This window comes from Salmo trutta, chromosome 13 (genome assembly GCF_901001165.1).
Source record: "Salmo trutta chromosome 13, fSalTru1.1, whole genome shotgun sequence".
NCBI classification, from domain to species: Eukaryota; Metazoa; Chordata; class Actinopteri; order Salmoniformes; family Salmonidae; genus Salmo; species Salmo trutta.
In genome coordinates, this window is record NC_042969.1 from 47,878,584 (window position 1) to 47,906,107 (window position 27,524).

A 27,524-nucleotide genomic window follows, 5' to 3' on the forward strand; every position below is an offset into this window, starting at 1 on the left:
GTGTCCAACAGAACTACCCTAAATACCACTCATAGGTATATACTGTATAACTTACATTATGTGCAAAGTACCAAACATTAAGTCAGAAGAAACAATGTTAGACTGACAAAATATAATTATTCAAAATGTTGTTACATGAAGCATTATTTTTCTGGTGGTAAAATGAACGTAGGATGTTTCCTATTTCTCTCACCCTCCAGCAGTGGGTCAATTGCTGTGCATATCTCTAGCTGCAGTTGTGCAGTCCTGGAGTGAACACAAAGCCTACTATTGTTTGTTAGTATCAAAAAGTAGACATTGTAAGTCACAGTACTATAGGCCTACAGTAATGATAAAAAAAATAGTATAATTTATCATATTATTTTAGGTGGTATTGAAGCCCACAAAAAGACTTGTGTATATTTAACCATAATGTACATTTAATATCTGTGTTGACGGCTACATACAGTACAGTCAGTACCCAAACAAAACTGTAATTGGATATGTGAAATTTGTACATTAACATTACATGAAGTACTTTATTCTAGCAACGAATTACCATTAAAATGAAGAAAATAACATGGGTATACTGTAAAAACCATACCAATGTCATTGCATATTAAAATGCTGTTTAGTTTTTATGTTTCCTATGGCTCTTTCCATTGCCTAAATCTACAAAAGCAGGTGTTTTGAATGGAAAGTTAAGAACACTTTTATCAGGCATCCTGTTGAACACCACTTCCTGTACCTTCTACCTGGTGCATACTGCAATATGATGGCACATCCCACTGTGACACCAGTGGTGCAAGTGTCTTTTTTAATCAAGCAAATACCTAGAGCTAACCTATTCATATAGTTGAAACATAGCGGATCTGGACACATTTGGACAGGATGCTAATCTTAGCCCACTTGTCATTGCTGCTTCTTTTGGGAAGCCAAGGTAAAATAAATTCCTCTACTTTTTTACTTGATGTGTTTTCGGTTTCTGGCAAAAAGATGATAATCAAATGTCCTCAAGCTATATATTTATATCCAAGGCCTACTGACTGAAGAATTGTTGCCTTAATTTATGCCTTTTTCATTAGATTCAGTAACCTGTACCGACCTGCAGAAACAGCATGAAGTCATCCATGCAGCAGTTGGAGAACCTTTAGTGTTGAACTGCACCTACAACTGCTCCTCTGGATTTGTCCGTGGACACTGGCTCAAACTCCCAGACTGTCCTCGTTGTCCTAGGCCAAGGGAAACAAAAAATGTCACAAAGAATGGTGACCTCTGCACTCTACCATTGTATTTTCCACATCTGTCCAGGGAAGATTTTCAGTACAACTATACCTGCTTTTCTGAAGATCATGAAAGCGAACAGTTCCCACGCAAGATAGAGTGTCTGGTATCACTGCAAGCACAAGGTCGGCAAAAACAGGTTGAAATGACCTACCCTATCAATTTTACCTCTAAAAACAAATTGTGTTGAAATGTATTATATTAATTATGTTCAAAAAGAGACTACATTTATACATCAGTAATTCAATTATATTGTATTATCTTTTGCCAGCTCGACCTAGTGCCCTGGAGAATGTTTTACTGAGACTTTATAAGGCTCTGGTCAAAATAAGTTCACTATATAAGGAATAAGGGTGCCATTTGAGACTCAACCTAAGTCTCATTTTTCGTAATAGTCTAATTTAAATTGCTCTGAGGCTGTTAAATGACATAGGCACAAAATAATATAAACCCAGCATATTTCATTAGCTTATTTGATCCTGATGTCTAGCATTTTCTGTGTTTTAGATGAATCGGTGACAGCGTTGGGTAACCATGAGGACTCAATAATAGATCATGGTGAGACAAAATGCTGCTATTCCACTCCTTAAAAAGAAAAGGTGAAACATGTTTAAATGTATTGCAAACAACAAAAGTAACACCCTGTTTGAGGCAATGACTGATGAGTTGCAAATTGAGTTTCAATGATAATATTGTCTCTGTGCTGTCTTCAATACAGAGAAATTCACAGGCGTCAAGGTGTTGGCAACAGTGACAGTTATTGTGGCTGCGGTGTTGGCAGCCGTGTCTGTCTCCTTATGTATGAGCCGCAATCGATATTGCAAAGGTGCTTATAGATGTTGTAAAAACAATTATGAAGGCCCAATTTCTGAATCAAAAATGTTATAAAATACTTTCCAAAGTTGTTATTAACAAAAATTGACAGTATGTTTCATTAACGTGATTTCTTGTGTATTTTAGGAAAACCTGCTGTTATCTGTACAGGGTATGTTTTTTTCATACAAATGTGGTATGTTTGCTAAGGCATTTTAACACACTTTTCATTGGCAATTAGTATGCGGACTCCTTATGTGGAATTTGTTTATTGGTCTTTTATCAGCACAACATCAAGAGAAGGATCAGGTAAATATTAGTTTAATTGTACAAAATTGCTATCACGACCAGTTCACTCAATGTTGTGAATTGTAATTCTAATGGGTTACCTCATATCTTATAGGTGCATGCTCAACCAATTGTGAGAGGGTGGCACTGCGAATAACTCCGGCTGGTAAGCTAATGGAATGTACCATTTATTTCAGTTGCTAAGCTGGGTGAGTAATAAGAGCATCTACTGTACAAAACATTGCATTTCCTGTTTTGACCTAGATTGCCAGAGTGATCATGAGGTTCCTTATGCTGACATCATGATTACTATGCGAGGGGCCAGCACACCTGAGCTCACACAGATCTCCTACCTGGCTCCGGGGGACCATAGAGAAGTGAGGATTGGAAACAATCGCTTTGTGATTTCTGTGTGAAATAGAAAGTGCTCTACAAATAAAATATGATATATTATTATTATATATTCATCGACACCTCACTACATTATTTTACATCAACACAACCATATGTCACCACATGTGACCATACTACTGACATTCACTATATTCAATATAATATGTCAGCGGAGGTTGTATAATGGCTATTATTGGCTAATGCAACCACAGTCACAGGTTTAGACTTTATATAAACCTCACCTGAAATGGAATCCTGTGTGTTTCATGTCCCCCCTGCAGAGGTGGAGAGAAGAGGCAGGCCCTGGCCCCAGCACCGGCCCTGAAGCTAGATCCCACCTGCAGGCCTCCCGCTCAGCTGACAGACTGCATGTCCAGCCCCGAGAAGTCTCAAGGAAGATGAGCACAAACTCTGAGTATGCTGTTATCACCTACTCTTAACCAGTGGGGATGGAGAAAGGATAAAAGAGTGAACAAGAGAGAGCAAGTGAGACATGACTGTCACTGTACTCATGTTAATATTCTCTGGCTTTGTAAGCATTTTTTTTTACTGTAGCAAGTTGTATCTATAACCGTATAAAAAGTGAAATGAACAGTCATCCAATAAAGTCATACTTTTGTGTCATGTGGTTTCATGTGTAATTTTTGTTATCGCACTCATGTGTAATTTGTTATCGCACTCACTCAGTTTGAACCTCTTTACTTGCCGTAGTTTGACTGAGCCTTGTTGCCTAGCAACAAGTATCAACACTCCGGCGTCAACACTTACTGTTGCTGATGCAAAACAAACTTTTTGCGAAGCTGTTTGAGGAAAAAAAACATTAGCTAAAGGTAATGTAATATTCAATACTATCTTTATTACTCCGTGCAGCAGCCTCCTGCTAGCATTACATCCGATGTTGCACTGCAGAAAGTTAGCCAACTAAAACATTTAAGAAAGTTAGGTAACGTAGCTAGCTGACGTTAGTTAGCTAACAAACGTTAATTTCACAACATTAGTTAGTACTTACCATGATAAAGTTGTCAAAATAAATACATTTTAAAAGTAACATAAAAGCCAATATTGCAGTTAATATCTATCTATCCAAATTACTGTAACGCGTTAGCAGACCTGTGTTTGACCAAGGACGATGTCTGTGCCTTTTTCAAACACTCACCTTCGGGTTCCACGTGGGTTTGGCAATGTCTTGGAGGGGTTGGCTCGGGAGGTCCTGCGAGACCAGCCCAAGGACATCCCCACCTTCGCTGCTTTTTACTTCACTGCTCTTCTCAAAGAGAGAGAAGGTAGCTATATATTTTTTGTAAAGATTCTACCAATAATTAATGGGGAATCAGAATGAAACTGTACTTTGATGTTAACTTATTGGACTCTACATCATTTTGTCTTTAGACAGTGGCTTGGACCCCGCAGAGTGGTGTGCCAGGCTTGAGGACAGATTCTACAACAATCATGCATTCAAGGTCAACTTTCTTTCTTCATAAATAGTGATATCAAACTAGAAAAGTACATTTCCTGAAGAAAATGTGGTGTGCTTGTTTTAAAGTATTTGTGGTTTTGAAATAAGTAATAGTAGTGGTAGTGACAGTAGTAATAATGGTAGTGACTGGTTATAATTAAAAAGTAAGTAGATGTAAAAATGTATTGATTGATTGGCTAATTAGGCTAATTTCTACAAGCAACCAGAGGGGAAAATAACACTAGACCACCATTACTCCACACACAGAGACTCATACAAAGCTCTCCCTCACCCTCCATTTGGAAAATCTGACCATAATTATATCCTCCTGATTCCTGCTTACAAGGAAAAAACTAAAGCAGGAAGTGCCAGTGACTCTCTCAATACAGAAGTGGTCAGATGACGCGGATGCTATGCTACAGGACTATTTTGCTAGCACAGACTGGAATATGTTCCGGAATTCATCCAATGGCTTTGAGGAGTATACCACCTCAGTCACTGGCTTCATCAATAAGTGCATCAACGATGTCATCCCCACAATGACCGTATGTACATATCCCAACCAGAAGCCATGGATTACAAGCAACATCCGCACCGAGCTAAAGGCTAGAGCTGCCGCTTTCAAGGAGCGGGACACTAATCCAGAAGCTTATAAGAAATCACGCTATGCCCTCAGATGAACCATCAAACAGGCAAAGCGTCAATACAGGACTAAGACTGAATCCTACTACACCGGGTGGGGCAGGGCTTGCAAACTATTACGGACTACAAAGTGAAACCCAGCCACAAGCTGCCCAGTGAAGCAAGCCTACAAGATGGACTAAATGCCTTTTATGCTTTTTTCGCGGCAAGCAAAACTGAAGCATGCATGAGAGCACCAGCTGTTTTGGACGACTGTGTGATCACGTTCTTCGTAGCCGATGTGAGCAAGACCTTTAAACAGGTCAACATTCACAAGGCTGCGGGACCAGATGGATTACCAGGACGTGTACTCAGAGCATGCGCGGGTCAACTGGCAAGTGTCTTGACTGAAATTTTCAACCTGGCCCTGACCGAGTCTGTAATACCTACATGTTTCAAACAGACCACCATAGTCCCTGTGCCCAAGAAAGCGAAGTTAACCTGCCTAAATGACTACCGCCCCGTAACACTCACGTCGGTAACCATGAAGTACTTTGAAAGACTGGTCAAGACTCACATCAACACCATCATCCTGGAAATCCTAGACCCACTCCAATTCGCATACCGCACCAACAGATCCACAGATGACGCAATCTCAATCGCATTCCACACTGCCCTTTCCCACTACCCTATCCCACCTGGACAAAAATAATGCTGTTCATTGACTGCAGCTCAGCGTTCAACACCATAGTGCCCACAAAGCTCATCACTAAGCTAAGGACCCTGGTACTACAGTTGAAGTCGGAAGTTTACATACACTTAGGTTGGAGTCATTAAAACTTATTTTTCAACCACTCCACAAATTTCTTGTTAACAAACTAGAGTTTTGGCAAGTCGGTTAGGACATCTACTTTGTGCATGACACAAGTCATTTTTCCAACAATTTTTTACAGGCAGATTATTTCACTTATTATTCACTGTATCACAATTCCAGTGGGTCAGAAGTTTACATACACTAAGTTGACTGTGCCTTTAAACAGCATGGAAAATTCCAGAAAATTATGTCATGGCTTTAGAAGCTGCTGATAGGCTAATTGACATAATTTCAGTCAATTGGAGGTGTACCTGTGGATGTATTTCAAGGCCTACATTCAAACCCAGTGCCTCTTTGCTTGACATCATGGGAAAATCAAAAGAAATCAGCCAAGACCTCAGAAACAAATTGTAGACCTCCACAAGTCTGGTTCATCCTTGAGAGCAATTCCCAAGCGCCTGAATGTACCACGTTCATCTGTACAAACAATAGTACGCAAGTATAAACACGCAGCCGTCATACCGCTCAGGAAGGAGACGTGTTCTGTCTCCTAGAGATGAACGTACTTTGGTGCGAAAAGTGCAAATCAATCCCAGAACAACAGCAAAGGACCTTGTGAAGATGCTGTAGGAAACAGGTACAAAAGTATCTATATCCACAGTAAAACGAGTCCTAAATCGACATAACCTGAAAGGCTGCTCAGCAAGGAAGAAGCCACTGCTCCAGAATCACCATAAAAAAGCCAGACTACAGTTTGAAACTGCACATGTGGACAAAGATCGTACTATTTGGAGAAATGTACTCTGGTCTGATGAAACAAAAATAGAACTGTTTGGCCATAATGACCATCGTTATGTTTGGAGAAAAAAGGTGGAGGCTTGCAAGCCAAAGGACACCATCTCAACCGTGAAGCACGGGGGTGGCAGCATCATGTTGTGGGGGTGCATTGCTGCAGGAGGGACTGAGGAAGGAACATTATGTGGATATATTGAAGCAGCATCAGTCAGGAAGTTAAAGCTTGAATGCAAATGGGTCTTCCAAATGGACAATGACCCCAAGCAAACTTCCAAAGTTGTGGCAGAGTGGCTTAAGGACAAGTCAAGGTATTGGAGTGGCCATCACAAAGCCCTGACCTCACTCTTATAGAAAATTTGTGGGCAGACCTGAAAAAGCGTGTGCGAGCAAGGAGGCCTACTAACCTGACTCAATTTCACCAACTCTGTCAGGAGGAATGGGCCAAAATTCACCCAACTTGTTGTGGGAAGCCTGTGGAAGGCTACCCAAAACGTTTGACCTAAGTTAAACAATTTAAAGGCAATGCTACCAAATACTAATTGAGTGTATGTAAAGTTCTGACCCACTGGGAATGTGATGAAATAAATAAAAGCTGAAATAAATTATTCTCTCTACTATTATTCTGACATTTCACATTCTTAAAATAAAGTGGTGATCCTAACTGACCTAAGACAGATCATTTTTACTAGGATTAAATGTCAGGAATTGTGAAAAAGTTGTGAAAAAGAGTTTAAATGTATTTGGCTGAGGTGTATGTAAACTTCCGACTTCAACTGTAAATACCTCCCTTCGCAACTGGATCCTGGACTTCCTGACGGGCCGCCCCCGGGTGGTAAGGGTACCAACAAACTATCATGGTCCAAACACACCAAAACAATCATGAAGAGGGCACGGCAACACCTTTTCCCCCTCAGGAGTTATACAGCTGCACCATCGCTAGCATCCTGACCGGTTGCATCACCGACTGGTATGGCAACTGCTCGGCATCTGACCGTAAGGTGCTACAGAAGGTAGTGCATATGGCCCAGTACATCACTGGGGCCAAGCTTCCTGCCATACAGGACCTCTATACTAGGCGGTGTCAGAGGAAGGCCTCAAAAGTTGTCAAAGACTCCAGTCACTGAAGTCATAGACTGTTCTCTCTGCTACCGCTGTTTATTATCTATTCATAGTCACTTTACCCCTACCTACATGTACAAATTACCTCGACTAACCCTAACGTGTACCCTGCATGTTGACTTGGTACCGGTACCCCCTGTATATAGCCTCGGTATTGTTATTTTATTGTGGTACTTTTTTAAACCATTTTTTACTTAAATATTTTCTTAACTCTATTTCTTGAACTGCATTGTTGGCTCGTAAGTAATTATTTCACGATATACACCTGTTGTATTCGGCATATGTGACAAATTAAATTTGATTTAATTGATAGATTGATTGGATAGGATAGCCTGAACATGTAAAAGTTGGTTTGGTGCCTTTAGCTTGAACGGTTCAAGAGTTACTGTTTCTGAGTTATTTCATGCTAATTATGCAAATATAAATAGTTATAGTGATAATGATTTTAAATAATTATAAGTTAGGATAACCTTGAACATGTGAAAGTTAGATTGTTGTCTTTAGCTTGAACAGTTCAAGAATTACTATTAGTGAATTAATTTATGCTAATGTATGCACGTTTATATAGTTAGAGTTGATAAATGTTTTTAAGAATCGGAGGTAAGGATAGCCTAAACATGTAAAAGTTGGTTTGGTGTCTCTAGCTTGAACGGTTCAAGAGTTACTGTTGGTGAGTTATTTTATGCAAATGTATATAGTTTTAGTTGATAAAAGTTTTTACGATTTGGACGTTAGGAAAGACTGAACATGTGGAAGTTGGTTTGGTGTCTCTAGCTTGAACGGTTCAAGAGTTTGTGAGTTATTTTGTGCTAGTTTATGCTAGTTCATTCAAACCCATGTTAAATGTATGCACATTTTAAATGGTTATAGTATCAAATATCCTTTGACCAGCAATTTAAGTTGGGCCAGTCTGAACATCTCAACGTTGGTTTGGTGTTGATAGCTTAAATGTGTAGGAGGAGATAGGTCTAGCTTCTAGTGTATGGGCCTTTTTTTCTTCATTGAAATTAATTTAGGAGCTCATTTAAATATTGTTATAGTTCAAAAAGTGTAAATGCTATCAAAAATATTTTCTCAAGCAGCCTGACTTGAGGCAGTCGTTTAAGCTCTTGAACAGGCTAAATACATCAAATAATAATATGAGTATGTAAGAAATCTAGAGTTGTGCTTTTCTTCGCAAGTACACTTAAATATGATACTGGCGGGCCTTATCAGTATATCATGCTAAATGTTCTATATTCTGCTCAAAACAGAACTCACCGAATCAAGTCAACACCAGTCCAGCTGATGCAACTCTGAAGATTTCTAAGTGAGTCTCATCTCAATACATTATCTACACCCAAGGAGAGGGACAGCATCAGACAGCTTTTTTCCACCACATATTTAAGAGAGACCAACAAAAACGTTTTTGGGAAGAAAATACATTTGGCTCAATTGCAGTGTTGTTTTATTTATCATTATGAATGATTATTCCAGTTAACATAAGGTTATTTGCCATAGTGACATTTTTCTTTTTCATGATGAATTTGCTACGTTGCTTTTGGTTAACAAAGACACACACGCAAACCTTGTGGAAAATATAGATAAGGGAAGGAAAAGCGCGCCTTTTGCATCCCGTGATATTTTAAGTAGAAATTGTGCACCAATATTTAATTTTAAAAGCCTGTGATACAGTATTCAATTTAGTTCCCTTTAATATAGACAACATGGAGAATTCAATAAATCCAATTTTGTATATAACTAAAGCCTTGCTAAAGTGCCTAAATTCCGCATTTTGAAAACTCTGTCAACCCTGTGTCACTTCTAGGAAGTTTTAACCCACTTAACCCCAAAATGTTTAACCGACTTAACCCCAAAGTTTTCACCATAATTGTAAATCCCTAGTTATTGTGTTGCTTTGACAGTCATTTCTGAAGATTAGTATTTATTTAATGTGATTAATGATTAATTTACATCTGTCCTTTTAAGGTCAACCCTGTTACGTGAACTGAACTCTCATTTTAATATGGTGAAACTATTCCTTTTAAAATATTTTTCTCAAAAGAAACATTAAACATGAGTATAATCATAGTGTAAAAACAGGTGAGCTGGTTCTACACGTTTTGGAAATTTTCTGGTGTTTTGTGGTTAAACTGAGCAGGTCGAGCATAGCACGTCAACCCTGTTACCCACAGACCGACAGGCAAGAAATGTTTTAACAGTTAAAGTGTATTTGTAAAGCTTGCATTCAATTGCTACTTCCTGTTGCACACAACATGTTTCTTTCCCCCTGTCGCAAGGGGATTTACGGCTGATTTAAGATGATCGTCAACCCTGTTACGGTCAACTCTGTTACTTTATTTTGCACTTACTATAGTACTTACTTTTTTTATTTAACCTCTTGAGATGGGAAAACACTTTTTTTATGACATTGAATATGTGCTCTTTATGACAGAATTTTACATTTTGGTGAAATCAACAACAAAAAAAGGACCAAAAGGCACCAAATTGGTGGAACGACCCCAATATCATAGGCCTAAAATAGCCCTCTCAATTCCTGAAAGGAAAATACTGACATTAAATCATCACTCCCAAGAACAGTCATCTCCCCACAGTATTTTCTACAAATGAGAAAGGTTGAGGTACATACGTCAGCTATGGGAAAAGTCTGGAGAAGGTCTGGGTTTTTATGAAGCAGGCAAGCACCCTGATATTCTACGAAATGAGTAAGGGAGCCACAATGCTCACAACCTCAGAAAGACACCAGTTTGAGTCAGAAGATGATGAGGAGACCATTGTCAAAGGAGTCAGGATGTATAAGGACAGAAAGGTAGATTATTAGAGAAAACATTGACATTCAGTACATTTTAATACTTATTTTATAATACCCATAATTTATATAATTATTTATTAATTCTCAGGAAAAAGGATGATCTGACTGAATCTCAAACAGAAGAGGAAACGGGTAATATTGAGCCAGTTGGGATTCCATCTCCCACAAACTCAAACCTTGATGTCTGTGAAGATGTGCAGGGAACTGAAAGTCAAGGAAAAGATGAAATGGTCAATATCACAGATAAAGATGTGATTTCAATGCAAATATATCCCTCAGAGGTATCAGACAATAGACTCACAGATATGGATGTTAACATGACAGGCAAAGATATGAATGAAAGAGCTGACAGAGTGGTATGCCTGTCTGAATTTGAGCCCAGTGAGGACATCTCACTCGGTGGACTTTCAAATGTGGATGTATGTGCTGAAGAACTGAGGAAGACTGAAGAGGGAGAAGAACACACTTATCAGGAAATCAGCACTGGTGATGATGCCATTCTTGGAAGCTCAAACGAAATTAACCGCAGTAGTGAATTTGAACTTACTCAGGAAGTCTCATTCACTGGACTTTTCAATATAGATGTATGTGCTGAAGAACTAAGAGGGACAAAAGAGAGAGAGGAACAAGGCACTCAGGATGGCCTCGGTGAAGGCTTCAAAGATCAAGATCTTGCTGATGCTCAGGAGAGTTCAATATCACTCATGTATGAAATTAGTGGACGATTATCACCACCCCAAACTGAATCCCCTGAACCTATTCTACAGGAAACAACTGACAATTCAGTGTGTGTTCCAGAAGAGGAAGGAATAGAAAATCTAATTGTTTCCACAACATATACAGGGCAAACGCATGAAGTTGCATCCTCCATTGATGATGCCTCCAGAATCTTGTCAGATAACGAAAGTGTTTTAGGTGATGATGAAGAACAAAAGGTGGAAAGTCTTGTTCAGATCAGCACTGAGGAGGTACCTAAAACCCTTAAGGTCAAAATGTATGAACAGCAGCCAGAGGAGGAAGGTTCGGTTGAGGCTTCACAAACTGAGGCAGAACGACCAGATGTTGTGTCGGAGGATGCTGAGGAAGAAACGGGCCTTGTTGGACATGATTCTCAAGACTCTGTTGAACCGAACACTAACATCGAAGTGGAAGAGGAGGCAGTCACTGCTGAGGCTGAAGCTCAGATAAATGCAATGGAGCATGAGGCTGCTGATATAGAAGTGGAACAAGATTACAAATCTGATTCCAGTGATTCAAGTGACGAAGATGGGGAGAAACTGAGTAAGGTGAATGTCCGCACTCCTAACCAGCAGGCCTCTCAAATAGAGCAGAAACAAGAGGATGAAACTGATCATGAGAACAAAGATCTAAATAAGAAGGAAATGGGTGAAGACATCTCTCCGGAGTATTCTACTAAGATGGAAAATACGCAAGAGAATGATAATCCTTACATCAATGATGATGACACGGAAATGGGGGAAAAATACATTTCAAACGCATATCAACAAGGTCCTTCGAACGAGGTTAGACCTGCAGAGCTGCAGCAAGAGGACGCTGAGAAAAAGACAGGGGACACAGCTGAGCAACAGGAGGATATAGACGTAGTGGAGTACAGGGAAACTGAACTAAAAGGACTTGGAAAAGAGGACACAATGACACCGTCTCAGGACACAGACCAAACTGATGACAACCCAGAGCACATGTCAGAGGGAGAAATAAAGGACCGTGTGGACAAGACTTATGACAAGGTAAAGTTAAATGTTTTTATGATTTTTTTCAGAAACATTTATGTACAGTCATTTACCAACTATCACGCAGTATTTAATTTATACACTGCAGATTTTATATAGTGACACAGGTCAGTTTGCAGAGGTCATAACGGCTAGAAAAGCTGTGTGTCAACTACATCTGATTGTTGTTGGGCAAATCCATGTAGCAAGCAGGAATTGTATTATTGTAAAATATAGCACTTCGGTAATACAGTGTACGTATAAGTTTGGCATACAGTTTAACCACATTTTTTTATGTAAACATCTTCCCTAACAGAGAGTATAGGCAGTATGCTAGTAGTAGCAGCTTATGCAGACTATTCACCTGGTTCAGAGATTAACTCTAAAGAAATGTGTCCTTTGCTCCCATTCCTGTCCCAAGTAGACTGTATTAAAAATAAACCCTTCAAGGACATCTCTGATCAACAACATCGCTCTGTACCTCTCCACTCCGGGTCTCCAGAGAGAGGTGATTGAAAATGTCCCCAAAATAGTTCAGCTTCCTCATGATGACGTGTAGGGACTTGGAATGTCATCCTGAGATACATTATCTACCATCCGTCTTAAGCCGACACATTTCAAGTAGCAATCTTTTCAGACACAAATCTGTGCGTATTATGGTTGGGCGATATACTGACAGTATTATCTATCAACAATGATTACATATACACTGAGTCTACAAACATTAGGAACACTTTCCTAATATTGAGTTGCACCCCCTTTTGCCCTCAAAACAGGCTCAATTTGTCAGGGAATGGACTCTACAACATTTCACAGGGATGCTGGCCCATGTTGACTCCAACGCTTCCCTCGGTTGTGTCAAGTTGGCTGGATGTCCTTTGGGTGGTGGATCATTCTTGATACACATAGGAAACTGTGAAAAACCCAGCAGTGTTGTAGTTCTTGACACACTCAAACCGGTGCGTCTGGCACCTACTACCATACACCGTTGAAAGGCACTTAAGTCTTTTGTCTTGCCCATTCACCCCTTTGAATGGCACACATAAACAATCCATGTCTCAATTGTCTCAAGGCTTAAAAATCCTTCTTTATCCTGTCTGCTCCCCTTCATCTACACTGATTGAAGTGGATTGAACAGTGACATCTATAATCAAATTTATTTCAAATCAAATGTATTTATATAGCCCTTAAATCAGCTGATATATCAAAGTGGTGTACAGAAATCCAGCCTAAAACCCCAAACAGCAAGCAATGCAGGTGTAGAAGCACGGTGGCTAGGAAAAACTCCCTAGAAAGGCCAAAACCTAGGAAGAAACCTAGAGAGGAACCAGGCTATGAGGGGTGGCCAGTCCTCTTCTGGCTGTGCCGGGTGGAGATTATAACAGAACATGGCCAAGATGTTCAAATGTTCATAAATGACCAGCATGGTCAAATAATAGTAATCACAGTGAACAGGTCAGGGTTCCATAGCAGCACGGCCAGGTGGACTGGGGACAACAAGGAGTCATCATGCCAGGTAGTCCTGAGGCATGGTCCTAGGGCTCAGGTCCTCCGAGAGAGAGAAAGAAAGAAAGAGAGAATTAGAGAGAGCATACTTAAATTCACACAGGACACACAGGAAAAATACTCCAGATATAACAGACTGACCCTAGCCTCCCGAAACATAAACTACTGCAGCATAAATACTGGAGGCTGAGACAGGAGGGGTCAGGAGACACTGTGGCCCCATCTGATGATACCCCCGGACTGGGCCAACCAGGCAGAATATAACCCCACCCACTTTGCCAAAGCACAGTCCCCACACCACTAGAGGGATATCTTCAACCACCAACTTACCATCCTGAGACAAGGCCAAGTATAGCCAACAAAGATCTCCGCCACGGGACAACACAAGGGGGGGGGGGGCCGCCAATCCAAACAGGAAGACCACGTCAGTTACTCAACCCGATCAAGTGACGCACCCCTCCTAGGGATGGCATGGAAGAGCACCAGTAAGCCAGTGACTCAGCCCCTGTAATAGGGTTAGAGGCAGAGAATCCCAGTGGAGAGAGGGGAACCGGCAAGGCAGAGACAGCAAGGGTGGTTCGTTGCTCCAGTGCCTTTCCGTTCAACTTCACACTCCTGGGCCAGACTACACTCAATCATAGGACCTACTGAAGAGATGAGTCTTCAATAACGACTTAAAGGTTGAGACCGAGTCTGCGTCTCTCACATGGGTAGGCAGACCATTCCATAAAAATGGAGCTCTATAGGAGAAAGCCCTGCCTCCAGCTGTTTGCTTAGAAATTCTAGGGACACTTACGAGGCCAGCGTCTTGTGACCATAGCGTACGTGTAGGTATGTACGGCAGGACCAAATCGTAAAGATAGGTAGGAGCAAGCCCATGTAATGCTTTGTAGGTTAGCAGTAAAACCTTGAAATCAGCCCTTGCCTTAACAGGAAGCCAGTGTAGGGAGGCTAGCACTGGAGTAATATGATCACATTTTTTGTTCTAGTCAGGATTCTAGCAGCCGTATTTAGCACTAACGGAAGTTTATTTAGTGCTTTATCCGGGAAGCCGGAAAGTAGAGCATAGTCTAACCTAGACGTAACAAAAGCATGGATACATTTTTCTGCATCATTTTTGGACAAAAAGATTCTGATTTTTGCAATGTTACGTAGATGGAAAAAAGCTGTCCTTGAAACAGTCTTGATATGTTTGTCAAAAGAGAGATCAGGGTCCAGAGTAACGCCGAGGTCCTTCACAGTTTTATTTGAGACGACTGTACAACCATCAAGATTAATCGTCAGATTCAACAGAAGATCTCTTTGTTTCTTGGGACCTAGAACAAGCATCTCTGTTTTGTCCGAGTTTAAAAGTAGAAAGTTTGCAGTCATCCACTTCCTTATGTCTGAAACACAGGCTTCCAGCGAGGGCAATTTTGGGGCTTCACCATATTTCATTGAAATGTACAGCTGTGTGTCATCCGCATAGCAGTGAAAGTTAACATTATGTTTTCGAATGACATCCCCAAGACGTAAGATATATAGTGAAAACAATAGTGGTCCTAAAACGGAACCTTGAGGAACACCGAAATTTACAGTTGATATGTCAGAGGACAAACCATTCACAGAGACAAACTGATATCTTTCCGACAGATAAGATCTAAACCAGGCCAGAACTTGTCCATGTTGACCAATTTGGGTTTCCAATCTCTCCAAAAGAATGTGGTGATCGATGGTATCAAAAGCAGCACGAAGGTCTAGGAGCACGAGGACAGATGCAGAGCCTCGGTCTGACGCCATTAAAAGGTAATTTACCACCTTCACAAGTGCAGTCTCAGTGCTACGATGGGGTGTAAAACCAGACTGAAGCATTTCGTATACATTGTTTGTCTTCAGGAAGGCAGTGAGTTGCTGCGCAACAGTTTTTTCTAGAATTTTTGAGCGGAATGGGATTCGATATAGGCCGATAGTTTTTATATTTTCTGGGTCAAGGTTTGGCTTTTTCAAGAGAGGTTTTATTACTGCCACTTTTAGTGAGTATGGTACACATCCGGTGGATAGAGAGCCGTTTATTATGTTCAACATAGGAGGGCCAAGCACAGGAAGCAGCTCTTTCAGTAGTTTAGTTGAAATAGGGTCCAGTATGCAGCTTGAAGGTTTAGAGGCCATGATTATTTTCATCATTGTGTCAAGAGATATAGTACTAAAACTGAGCTTTGGAGGAATACGCAGATTTAAGAGGAGTCCGTAATTTGCTTTCTAATGATCATGTTCTTTTCCTCAAAGAAGTTCATGAATTTATTACTGCTGAAGTGAAAGCCATCCTCTCTTGGGGAATGTTGCTTTTTAGTTAGCTTTGCGACAGTATCAAAAAGAAATTTCGGATTGTTCTTATTTTCCTCAATTAAGTTGGAAAAATAGGATGATCGAGCAGCAGTGAGGGCTCTTCGATACTGCACGGTAGTGTCTTTCCAAGCTAGTTGGAAGACTTCCAGTTTGGTGTAGCTCCATTTCTGTAAATTTTCTGGAAGCTTGCTTCAGAGCTCTGGTATTTTCTGTATACCAGGGAGCTAGTTTCTTATGACAAATGTTTTTTTTAGGGGTGCAACTGCATCTAGGGTATTGTGCAAGGTTAAATTGAGTTCCTCAGTTAGGTGGTTAACTGATTTTTGTCCTCTGACGTCCTTGGGTAGGCAGAGGGAGTCTGGAAGGGCATCAAGGAATCTTTGGGTTGTCTGAGAATTTATAGCACGACTTTTGATGCTCCTTGGTTGGGGTCTGAGCAGATTATTTGTTGCGATTGCAAACGTAATAAAATGGTGGTCCGATAGTCCAGGATTATGAGGAAAAACATTAAGATCCACAACATTTATTCCATCGGACAAAACTAGGTCCAGAGTATGACTGTGGCAGTGAGTAGGTCCGGAGACATGTTGGACAAAACCCACTGAGTATAAGGGATCATAGCTTTCACCTGGATTCACCTGGTCAGTCTATGTCTTCAACCTGGTCTCAGCATTTAGTTTTACTCTGTACTTAAATCCGAGAAACTCCATTTAGGTTGATATGGTATGTATTAATTTGTGGATGTCCATCACCCATTTCGTATGATATGTTACAAATTACAATTCGTATGATATGTTACGAATTTGCAAAACGTTTCATATGTTTTGAATTCTAGCTAGTTGGCTAACGTTAAAGGGAAACTGAATGCGTTCAACTGAAATAAGTCTTCCGCATTTAACCCAACCCCTCTGAATCAGGGTGGTGCGGGGGCTGCCATAATCGACATCCTCGACGCTCGGGGGTTAACTGCCTTGCTCAGGGGCAGAACGACATATTTTTACCTTGTCAGCTCAGGGATTCGATCCAGCAACCTTTCGGTTACTGGTCGAACGCTCTAACCACTAGTTAGCTAGCTGGCTAAAGTTATCTCGGCTAGGGGTTAGGGTTAAGTTTAGGAGTTAGGTTAAAGAGTTAAGGTTAGGGGAAGGGTTAGCTAAGTAGTTGCAAAGTGGCTAAAAAGTAGTTGAAAATTTGCTAATTAGCTAAAATGCTAAAGTGTCTGTGATGATATTCAAACTCACAACCTTTGGGTTGCTAGATGTTCGCGTTATACCATCCACCCCGACCAACCACCCTACTTTTGTATTTGCCTTAAGTAACCATTTGTCTTATGTAACCATACCAAACGTAACATATACTAATTTGAGTGTCCCTGATTTACATGTACTATCTAACGTCTACTATAGAAGACCAGGCTGATTTCATGGGAAAGAGCAGGTGTTCCTAATGTTTTTTTTACACTCGGTGTATATCCCGGACACGCCTTAGATAACGGACGCTCCTTAACTATCTTGTGCCTAGCTGTTTTAAAAAACAGGCTATATTCCCTTCCCTTTCGATAGGTTATGAATATGATTTTGGGCAAGGCTGACACACTGAACAGAAACAATTACCCACAAAACCCAAAGGAAAAACATGCTCCTTATGTGTGACTCCCAATCAGCAACAACGAGCTTCAGCTGTGCCTGATTGGGAGCCACACACGGCCCAAAACAAAGAAATACAAAAACATAGAAAAAGGAACATAGAACGCCCACCCAATGTAACACCCTGGCCTAACCAAAATAAAGAACAAAAACCCCTCTCTATGGCCAGGGCGTTACAATAACAGAGTTCCATCTCATACATTACTTTGAATAGCCTTTAAATGTAAGGTAGCCAGGCGACTAATAATGAGAGAGAACAAACAATATCAATAGCCTATAGAAAAGTTTAATCAAGTTTAAGCATTATCTGTGTGGGGGGTGGAAAGATCCTTTAAGACTAGTTAAAGTTATGAACAGCAGCTTATTTCCCAAATATTATAATAGCCTAAGAAGGTATTGTCCTAAAGTTGCCACTTTCAGAAAGAACAATAATGAAAGTTGAAGTCTATATGCCTAGGCATAGACTATTCTCAAGACAAGACAGTCCTTTCCCCATCAGTTGCAGCTGTCACTTTGCTCCGTCATGTGCCCGCCACACAAACACAGACAGACACCCGCAAACCTGTTCCATGCTGAAGCTACACCAGAAAAGAATATTAGAAAAGATTTGCCTGCACTTAGCCTCTGCCCAGGCTTTCAACAACATTAGGCCTATCTTTTGTCATGATTCGTCCAGTTGTAGCATGTGATTTCTTTACTATAGCCCAATGGTGGTTTGACATCGTCCAAACCTAGTGCGTGTGTTTGTGCATAGCCTAATATATTTGATCCGAATTTTCAGTGCCAACTTCTGTTTGCTCTTGGTAATTCCAGTCTAAACAATCAATGAGCCCTAAACAAGATTTCTGCGCTAATGAGAATTGCATGATTTGGACTATTCCCACTGGGCACAGACGTCAATTCAACGTCTATTCCACTTTGGTTCAACGTAATTTCATTGAAATGACATGGAAACAACGTTGATTCAACCAATGTGTGCCCAGTGGGTTGTCACCAATAACCCATTTGATATATTTGGGCCAATGTGTTCTTAAGCTGGGAGGTAGGGAGAGTAGGATTTAGAGGGATGTTACCATGGAAACTTGCACCATCCCTTTCCCCTCTGGGTCTTATCAGGGAAAGTCTGGAAGATGGCGGTGCACATGATGAACTACAAGCAGATAGTTTGTTAGACAATGCAAATTTATCTGCAGCATATCCATCTCTCTTTCTCACCTTTAAATGTAGGCCATCTACTCTGACCGATACCAAATGTCTTGTCCAATGATTTTCTCCACCTTTGTGCTCTTCTTTATTCCCAGGCACATTATGACTGATCTCTATCTGTAGGCAATGTGCAGTTTAGTCACTTTGTACTGTACTCATTCTTAAGTGGGTTTTGATAGATGAACAAGGTGACAATGAAGGATTCATTTCTAACATACATCTGTTGATAAGAACAAGATATTTTCTTATCTCGAAGCTGAAACGAAGCATTACCAGGTGGGTTTTTGAAAGGTAATATATTGACATAATGGGATGAAACAGGGGAGGCAGTCATGTCAGACAGGGACACAGACAAATGGATGTGTTTGCTGTTTCTCCCTCTCCTTTCTGTCTCAGAGGCAATGAGCGGGGGCGCTGGTGGCAGCTGGGATCTGTACGATAGAAAAGTTTTTAGTTCTCTCTCTAATTGTGTACAACTGAGCAATAATTTATAAACCAGTACTACATGATCATGTCTGTACATTGTGTGCGTGGTTTCTCTTGGGTTTTCCAGTTATTCTTTACTTGAAGGTTACATGAATTAAGTATGTACAGTACCAGTCAAAAGTTTGGACACACCTACTCATTCAAGGGTTTTTATTGATTTTTTTCTACATTGTATAATTCTAGTGAAGACATAACACTATGAAATAACGCATATGGAATCATGTAGTAACCAAAAAAGTGTTAAACAAATCAAAATATATTTTATATTTGAGATTCTTCAAAGTAGCCACCCTTTGCCTTGATGACAGCTTTGCACACTCTTGGCATTCTCTCAACCAGCTTCATGAGGTCACTTTGAATGCATTTCAATTAACAGGTGTGCCTTGATAAAAATTCATAGGTGGAATTTCTTTCCTTCTTAATATGTTTGAGCCAATCAGTTGTTTTGTGACAAGGTAGGGGTGGTACACAGAAGATAGCCCTATTTGGTGAAATACCAAGTCCATATTATGGCAAGAACAGCTCAAATAAGCAAAGAGAAACAACAGTCCATTATTACTTTAAGACATGAAGGTCAGTCAATCCGGAACATTTCAAGAACTTTGAAAGTTTCTTCAAGTGCAGTTGCAAAAACCATCAAGCGCTGTGATGAAACTGGCTCTCATGAGGACCGCCACAGGAAGGGAAGACCCAGAGATATATCTGTTGCAGAGGATAAGTTCATTAGAGATACCAGCCTCAGAAATTGCAGTCCAAATAAACACTTCACAGAGTTCAAGTAACAGACACATCACAACATCAACTGTTCAGAGGAGACTGCGTGAATCAGACCTTCATGGTCGAATTGCTGCCAAAAAAAACACTGCTAAAAGACACCAATAAGAAGAAGAGACTTGCTTGAGCCAAGGAACACGAGCGAAGGACATTAGACCGGTGGAAATCTCTCTTTTGGTCTGAGTCCAAATTTGAGATTTTTGGTTCCAACTGCCGTGTCTTTGTGAGACGCAGAGTAGGTGAACGGATGCTCTTCGCATGTGTAGTTCCTACCATGAAGCATGGAGGATGAGGTGTGGGGGTGCTCTGCTGGTGGCACTGTCAATGATTTATTTATAATTCAAGACACACTTAACCAGCATGACTACCACAGCATTCTGCAGCGATACACCATCCCATCTGGTTTGCGCTTAGTGGGACTATCATTTGTTTTTCAACAGGACAATGACCCAACACACCTCCAGACTGTGTAAGGGCTATTTGTCCAAGAAGGAGAGTGATGGAGTGCTGCATCAGATGACCTGGCCTCCACAATCACCCAACCTGAAGCCAATTGAGATGGTTTGGGATGAGTTGGACCTCAGAATGAAGGAAAAGCAGCCACCAAGTGCTCAGCATATGTGTGAACTCCTTCAAGACTGTTGGAAAAGCATTCCATGTGAAGCTGGTTGAGAGAAAGCCAAGAGTGTGCAACGCTGTCATCAAGGCAAAGGTGGGTACTTTGAAGAATCTAAAATGTAAAATATATTTTTATTTGTTTAACACTTTTTTTGGTTACTACATAATTCTATATGTGCTATTTCATAGTGTTGATGTCTTCACTATTACTCTACAATGTACAAAATAGTAAAAATAAAGAAAAACCCTTGAATGAGTAGGTGTGTCTAATCTTTTGACTGGTACTGTATGTGGTACGGTATGTGGCATGTGCCAAATGGTACAGTATGTGCATGTGCCAAATGGCCAGACACAATGTGTTAATTAAAGTGGACTTTAGGCTGTCATAACTTACAATTATCACTTAAAAGATTTTTGCAATGTCTGAGACCCTTAGTTGATGACTTTGTCATATACTGTACTTTGAGGTCAGGTACGTCTTTGAAGTGAGGGGTACAGTAGGTCTGTGGGAGCACAGCAGGTTATCAACCTTAATGAGACTGGAAAGATAAACCACATGGTTTGTGGGCTTGCAGGAGGTCGTATCTCACTCTCTCTTTCTCTCTCCCAGCCTCTTTCTCACGCACTCTATGCATGCGTATACTAGTGAGCATAAAGTGTCTGTTAGCGGGAACGAGACATCTCTAGTGGATACACGAGAAATCTTTCTCGGTCAACACAGAGTACAGGCAAAAGGCATTTTAGGTCAGTTCATCCGAAGACTGTCATCTCTCAGATTGCTCATCATGGACTGCCACATTGTGAGTACATGCTTGAAATTAATAATGTATTTTGTAAGATATTGAACTAATATCTAACAAGTAACTATACAAAACTATTCCTTTGTTACAGCTTTTTAACAGAATTACAGAGTTGTTATATCATTCTAATTGGGTAATGGATTTATTAAAAGGCATTGATATATGTGTTGACAGAGCTTTATATTTTAGTAACCCTCAGAAAATAATTTGTTTCCTTGTTATGGTCTTTTGGCTTGCTTGTTTCATTAAGACTCCGACTATCAGCCCTGGAAACTCGAGCTGTCTGATCTACCAGGTGTCCACAGCACCTGCTTCAGCTTCTTCACAAAGCAACTTTCTGCCAAATTGGTCCTATATTATTTGCATATGGATTAGTTGAAATGCTTTAAATTGATACTTAATGAATATCTATGGTAGAATGATATTGATAGCCATAATGAGTATAGGTTGTTAAAAGTATGAGTAGGCTGTTAAAAGTATGAGTATGTTTATTTTTGTTCATTGATTGCAAGTCATTTGAGCTTATTGAGATGACACATTTAGAGCCTACTGTAGATTAACCCCTTGAAGAGTTAGAAAAACCTCACGCCGGAATGAAAAACACTCCTGTCTTTCTGCTGCTGTAAGATATGCGAATGTTGGCATCCTTTTGAGTTTTGTCTCAATCTCTTCATTCAAAGACTCAATCATGGACACTCTTACTGACAGTTGTGGCTGCTTTGCTTGATGTATTGTTGTCTCTACCTTCTTGCCTTTTGTGCTGTTGTCTGTGCCCAATAATGTTTGTAACATGTTTTGTGCTGCTACCATGTTGTGTTGCTATTATGTTGTTGTCATGTTGTGTTGCTACCATGCTGTGTTGTCATGTGTTGCTGCCTTGCTATGTTGTTGTCTTAGGTCTCTCTTTATGTAGTGTTATGTTGTCTCTTGTCGTGATGTGTGTTTTGTCCTATATTTATATTTTTTATTTATTTTTAATCCCAGGCCCCCGTCCCCCAGGAGGCCTTTTGGTAGGTCGTCATTGAAAATAAGAATTTGTTCTTAACTGACTTGCCTAGTTAAATAAGGGTTAAGTAAATAAATAAATAAATAAAAATCCTACTCAGCCGTTAAAGCTAAGCTAATGAATGCTAGCTTTAATGCTATCTGTAATAGTGGGTGGTCACACTCCCACACTAAGGGGTTTCACTGAGGACACTCCATACAGTGCAGTGGGCTTTCTTTGTGTCGCCTATGCACCAAATTGTTAAGAGGGGATGAGCAACTGGTGGGATGCAGCGGACGTGTTTGGATGATTGCTGACAACTATGTCACTGTTCTGTAACCACTTGTGAATAAGGAGATTTCTACCTCACCCACCTATCCACCACTCACCAACCCAGCTTTTTGTGTTCTGCCAGTAATAAGCTACATGGTATGCAATGGTGCTGTCTTTGTGTCATGAGAGTGTCGGAGAGAGAGTCTGAGAGATCTAAAGTTGAACTCCCTTTATGTTCTTCTCACTCTTGATGGACAGTCTGGCTGACTGTCAGCTTTTGAAATCGGGAATCACAGAGGAACAGAGAGACATATTTATTTTCTGTGCATGCTGTTGAGTGTCAGGTCAAGCAGTTTGGAAACATTGTTTACATAGCAGTTACCCCGTTCCAGCTTAGCAATGGCAGAAGTTCAGGCAATAGCTGTGAGAGAAAAAACTCCTGGAAGATGGAGCTTCTGTTGTAGACTCTTAAGCCCTTGGACCCTTTAGGACCCTGAGGATGCAATTGATGAGGATATTTCACTATCATTGACAACCACAGACAGCCTGATATCCACTGGTGTTGTTCTCAGGTGGATTTAGTAATTTTGGGTCCCTAGGCAGAGGTTAATCTGGGGCTCCTCCTCATGCGACATTACCTCAACCAAGCCCCCTCCTAATTTCCTAATTTCTCAGATATACTTTCCTCCTATAGGAAGAATGCAGCCAACCCCAGGAGGAGGAGGACATCATGGACATACCTCTAGACGACCCAGAGGCCAACAAGGCAGCTGCCAAGATCCAGGCTGGCTTCCGTGGTCACATGACCAGGAAGAAGATTAAGCCTGCTGACAAGCCTGAGGGGGAGGAGGAGGATGAGGAGGTGAGCAGCAGTGGTGAGGCCCTCAACGGCAACCAGGGGGGGACAGGTCAGTGACTCTAGTGTCCCCTGACACCCAAACAGACACACACACCATAGACCCAAACCGGTTTAGGCTGGTATTAGCCTTGATATCCCCTCAGGACTAATCTGGTGTAGACCTATGTCATCAGTAACAGTTCTGCCCAAATTATTGCTGTCTATTTTCAGCTAGTAACTTTCACTTTGGACATTGGCTGACAAACCAATTATGGATCTGATGCTTGTGTCCCTAACATCCTTTACATCTTGTACATCCAGCTTTGCACACTATTAACTAAGTAACAGGATGCCTATTTTGTGTCCATAACAATTTATTGATCTGTTTTCAACATCAAATGCATACATTGTATGCATAATGCAAGGGTCTTATGAAGGACCACCATTTTAACACTGCTTGAAAGCAATTTAAAAGCCATGCATTATTAACTAGGTCTGTTAAAGGCCCCTAATTAAGTTATTTCAGTGTGAGTAATGTGACACACTCCATCCAGTTCTTTAATTACTCTATAAAGGCTGCAGTGCCTGATTGAAACCTACAATGAATGTCTTTATGGAGTGATTATTAATGAATACTCCATTAGTTATATTGTCAAATAGATGGATGCATTCTAATGAGAAATGTTGATCACAACTCAAACGTGTGAGATGGTGTCGGTGCCCAAAACCATGGAAAATCTTATCTAGATGTTCTGAGATGGAAAGGTATGTCATTCACTTTATATTTGAACACGATCTAATCAACACTTTTTGTGGTGAAAATATATTTAGGGCAAAACTGTACAGTTTGCACAAATAAATGTTGAAAGTGGTTTGTCACAATATTTTCATATTTGAGCTCCAGTACATTTTTTGTCAGTTTGTGTTTAAACATATCAGCTACTGAAATGTGAGTTTTTTTGGTGGGTGACTGAAGCCTCGAGAATACTTCCAGGAATCAGAAAGTGTACATTGCAGCTTATTTCACAGGTTCTGATTCCAGGGGCAGAGCATACAACATTAGTGTGTTACCCATCCGAAAAACAATGCATTTGACTTGTTTGCTATCATACAGCAACAGCACATATTATGCAAACAGGCAACCACCACCACTTCACTGGTTCGTCCTTTATTTAATAAAAAATGGGACAGGACATTGTCTGGAGTTTAAAGTGTTTATTGTCAGTTCTATTTGTTGGTGTTCATTCTTTTGTTGAGTGTGTGAAAAAATGGGACAGGGGTTAGAATTAGGGATACACCAATATAACATTTTTGGCCGATATCCAATATTTTCCTTGCCAAAAAAAACGATACCGATAACTAATATTTAACATTTTTACGGCCTTTTTAAGCATTCTAGTACAGTTAAATAGTTGAAACTGTAACGGCTGTCGGGAGAGAGAGTAGACCAAGGCGCAGCGGAGTTAGTGTTCATCATGAGTTTAATTTAATGGACGAAAGGACACTATACAAAACAAGAAAACCGACAGCCAAACAGTACTGTCAGGTGCAATACAAAACAGAAACAGAAACAATTACCCACAAAACCCAAAGGAAAAACATGCTCCTTATGTGTGACTCCCAATCAGCAACAACGAACTTCAGCTGTGCCTGATTTGGGAGCCACACACGGCCCAAAACAAAGAAATACAAAAAACCTAGAAAACGAACATAGAACGCCCACCCAATGTAACACCCTGGCCTAACCAAAATAAAGAACAAAAAACCCCTCTCTATAGCCAGGGCGTTACAGAAACACACACACTGACCAAAACTTTATTTTGTTGGCATTTACGTAGGAGTGTTCATGTTTCCAAGTTTCAAACATGTTCTCAAATGCCATTAAAATGGCAGCAGCGGTATGAGAATCAGCACATTCTTGAGCATGCAATACAGCTTTCCTCAGTACGAAATCCTCGTCGACCCACTATGCTGTCAGACTCATAATGCTCATGGGGCTGACATCGCTGGTCCAAATGTCAGTCGTGATGGATGTGAGTTTCAACAATACTGTGTAACTCCAGTAGGGCAACATCTGAAAAATAGCGCCAACTTGGTAGTGTGTACCAGTGCTCGACCAGTCGGCAAAAGCCAACATCTTCCACGATAGAGGACAGCTGAATGTCAAGGGCAATTAATTCCATTATCTTGGCGTTAAGAAATGTTATTACTCTTTCAAATGACTGCTCGACTTGTTGACTGCTCAATCCACACAGCAGACATTGTGAGCTAGGTTAGGATTGCTGTGTTGCACGTGCAGCTCTGTATTTTTTGTGGCGTCATTACGTCATCTACCTACGTTATATTGGTATGCACGTCAGCTTTGACATCGGTTTTGCACATCAGCGTTAAACTAGACATCGGGCCGATGCTGATGTTGGCATTTTTAGCTAATATCAGCCGATTCCGATATGCTTACCGATATATTGTGCATCCCTTGTTAAAATATGTTCCAGGTCAGGTTGTTTCACCTCTACAGTACTTGAATCGGGTTTGCCCCATCCTTGAGAAATACCAAGAAACGACTTTCCAATTTAAGCATTCTCTGAACCTCACCAACCCCCAACCCAGTTCTTGGTTGCCAAGCATTTTTATATAGCGGTGTTATTTTTAACACCAGGTGCCTTATACCTCTGAGACACACAATAATTAATGTTCCTTGTCGTAGAGGCATCAGTCCGCTAAATCTCTCCCTCCTGGAGTAGCCTCTGCTTTTCATTTGGGTTATTGGCAACACTTCCAATGAATGCAGTCTTTATAATGCATTATAAATGAATTTATTACACCAAATATTCACAATGCATTCATCATAAGGAGGGTATTCATAGGAAGTCTTTCACCAGGATTAATAAAACCAATCAAGTCATTACAGTATGTTTTCAGTACTATCATGCTTATCACAACCTTTCGTGAGAAATCTCAATCTTGCGAGTGTCATTGTGCTGTTGGGGGTCAACATCACTATGGAGTGTGAGCGTGTAATGGCAACATGAATTCATCATTCCATCTGCAGTGCTAAAATCTGCTTCTTCATCTGTTTTTAGAATCAGGAGGATCGGACGGAGTAGAGAGAGATGACACATCTGTGCCGGAACAGTGAAGCCTCTGACCTCGATGAAGAGAAGAAGAAGAAGCATGGCTGTGGCTGTACCTTTTTTTCCTGGAGGAGCAACTTTCTATGTAACACAAAATAGCTGTGTATAATCCAGATTTTGGGATGCATCATTTAATTTGTGAACTCTTTAACACTTTCCTGCTTCCAGCCCCAATTTGTGTGGGTCATCTTTGACCCAAATTTGCATCTCTCACTGCATGTACTTGTGAAACTTCTGGTAGTGTGCTAGTCTAGAAGAAGCTGATAATAAGTGTTTTCCCATGCTAAACAGGGCTAATTTGAGTTGAATATTAAGGTTGTGTACAATTATGCATTATGAATACACTTCAACCGCTGGAATGCTTGTTTCTGCGTTGTTTCAAGTGCTTGTATAATTACTATTTCATTATTTTTGGCCTACACAATATCGCTAAAAGGGAGGAAGAGACCCTATTGGTTATTGTAAGGCATATTATTTAAGTTAATGATTCATTTATTGTTATCTAGATTTGCAGTCTTTAAGTGTTGTGCACCATAATGAGTAATGGAATCACTTTCACATATTGGTCAGCATTACCATTTTCTCCAAATCAGATCTTCCAACACAGCATGCAGTGCAATGTACTATAGTTTATTTGCAGATAGTTGTAATCATGTACAGTTTTATCCTTAGAGAAATGGAGTCATATCATCTGCTACTACAGTATGTTTATGGGCACAGAATTTGTATTTCATATAAAATGCTGACCTAAATCAGGTGTATGGTATTACCATCGGGTTGGAACCTAAATTATATTTCAATCATTTGTTCTGAACTGGTTCTTACCCCC

The 27,524-nt window shown here is 40.5% G+C and overlaps 2 protein-coding genes across 7 annotated transcripts; both read left to right on the plus strand.

The window, feature by feature from the left end:
* Positions 1–696: 696 nt before the first annotated feature.
* Positions 697–3,381, plus strand: LOC115205886 (uncharacterized). 3 transcript variants are annotated; one of them, XM_029772296.1, is made up of 9 exons: positions 697–919; positions 1,065–1,388; positions 1,771–1,821; positions 1,982–2,089; positions 2,224–2,248; positions 2,363–2,385; positions 2,480–2,530; positions 2,629–2,741; positions 3,039–3,381. In XM_029772296.1, the coding sequence occupies exons 1-9, from the start codon at positions 871–873 to the stop codon at positions 3,195–3,197; spliced, it is 903 nt and encodes a 300-aa protein (XP_029628156.1). In that variant the 5' UTR covers positions 697–870; the 3' UTR covers positions 3,198–3,381. The 3 variants fall into 3 exon arrangements, with proteins under 3 accessions (XP_029628156.1, XP_029628158.1, XP_029628157.1); XM_029772298.1 differs by lacking the exon at positions 697–919 and having other exon boundaries at positions 1,312–1,402; positions 1,771–1,862; XM_029772297.1 differs by lacking the exon at positions 697–919 and having other exon boundaries at positions 1,356–1,388; positions 1,771–1,862.
* Positions 3,382–3,452: 71 nt separating this feature from the next.
* Positions 3,453–27,443, plus strand: spa17 (sperm autoantigenic protein 17). 4 transcript variants are annotated; one of them, XM_029772293.1, is made up of 7 exons: positions 3,453–3,587; positions 3,863–4,040; positions 4,147–4,217; positions 8,816–8,871; positions 10,463–12,122; positions 23,418–23,631; positions 26,645–27,443. In XM_029772293.1, exons 2-7 carry the CDS (start codon positions 3,887–3,889, stop codon positions 26,698–26,700), a joined length of 2,211 nt encoding a protein of 736 aa, XP_029628153.1. In that variant the 5' UTR covers positions 3,453–3,587; positions 3,863–3,886; the 3' UTR covers positions 26,701–27,443. The 4 variants fall into 4 exon arrangements, with proteins under 4 accessions (XP_029628153.1, XP_029628151.1, XP_029628154.1 ...); XM_029772291.1 differs by having other exon boundaries at positions 3,866–4,040; XM_029772294.1 differs by having other exon boundaries at positions 3,866–4,040; positions 23,418–23,585.
* Positions 27,444–27,524: the final 81 nt, after the last annotated feature.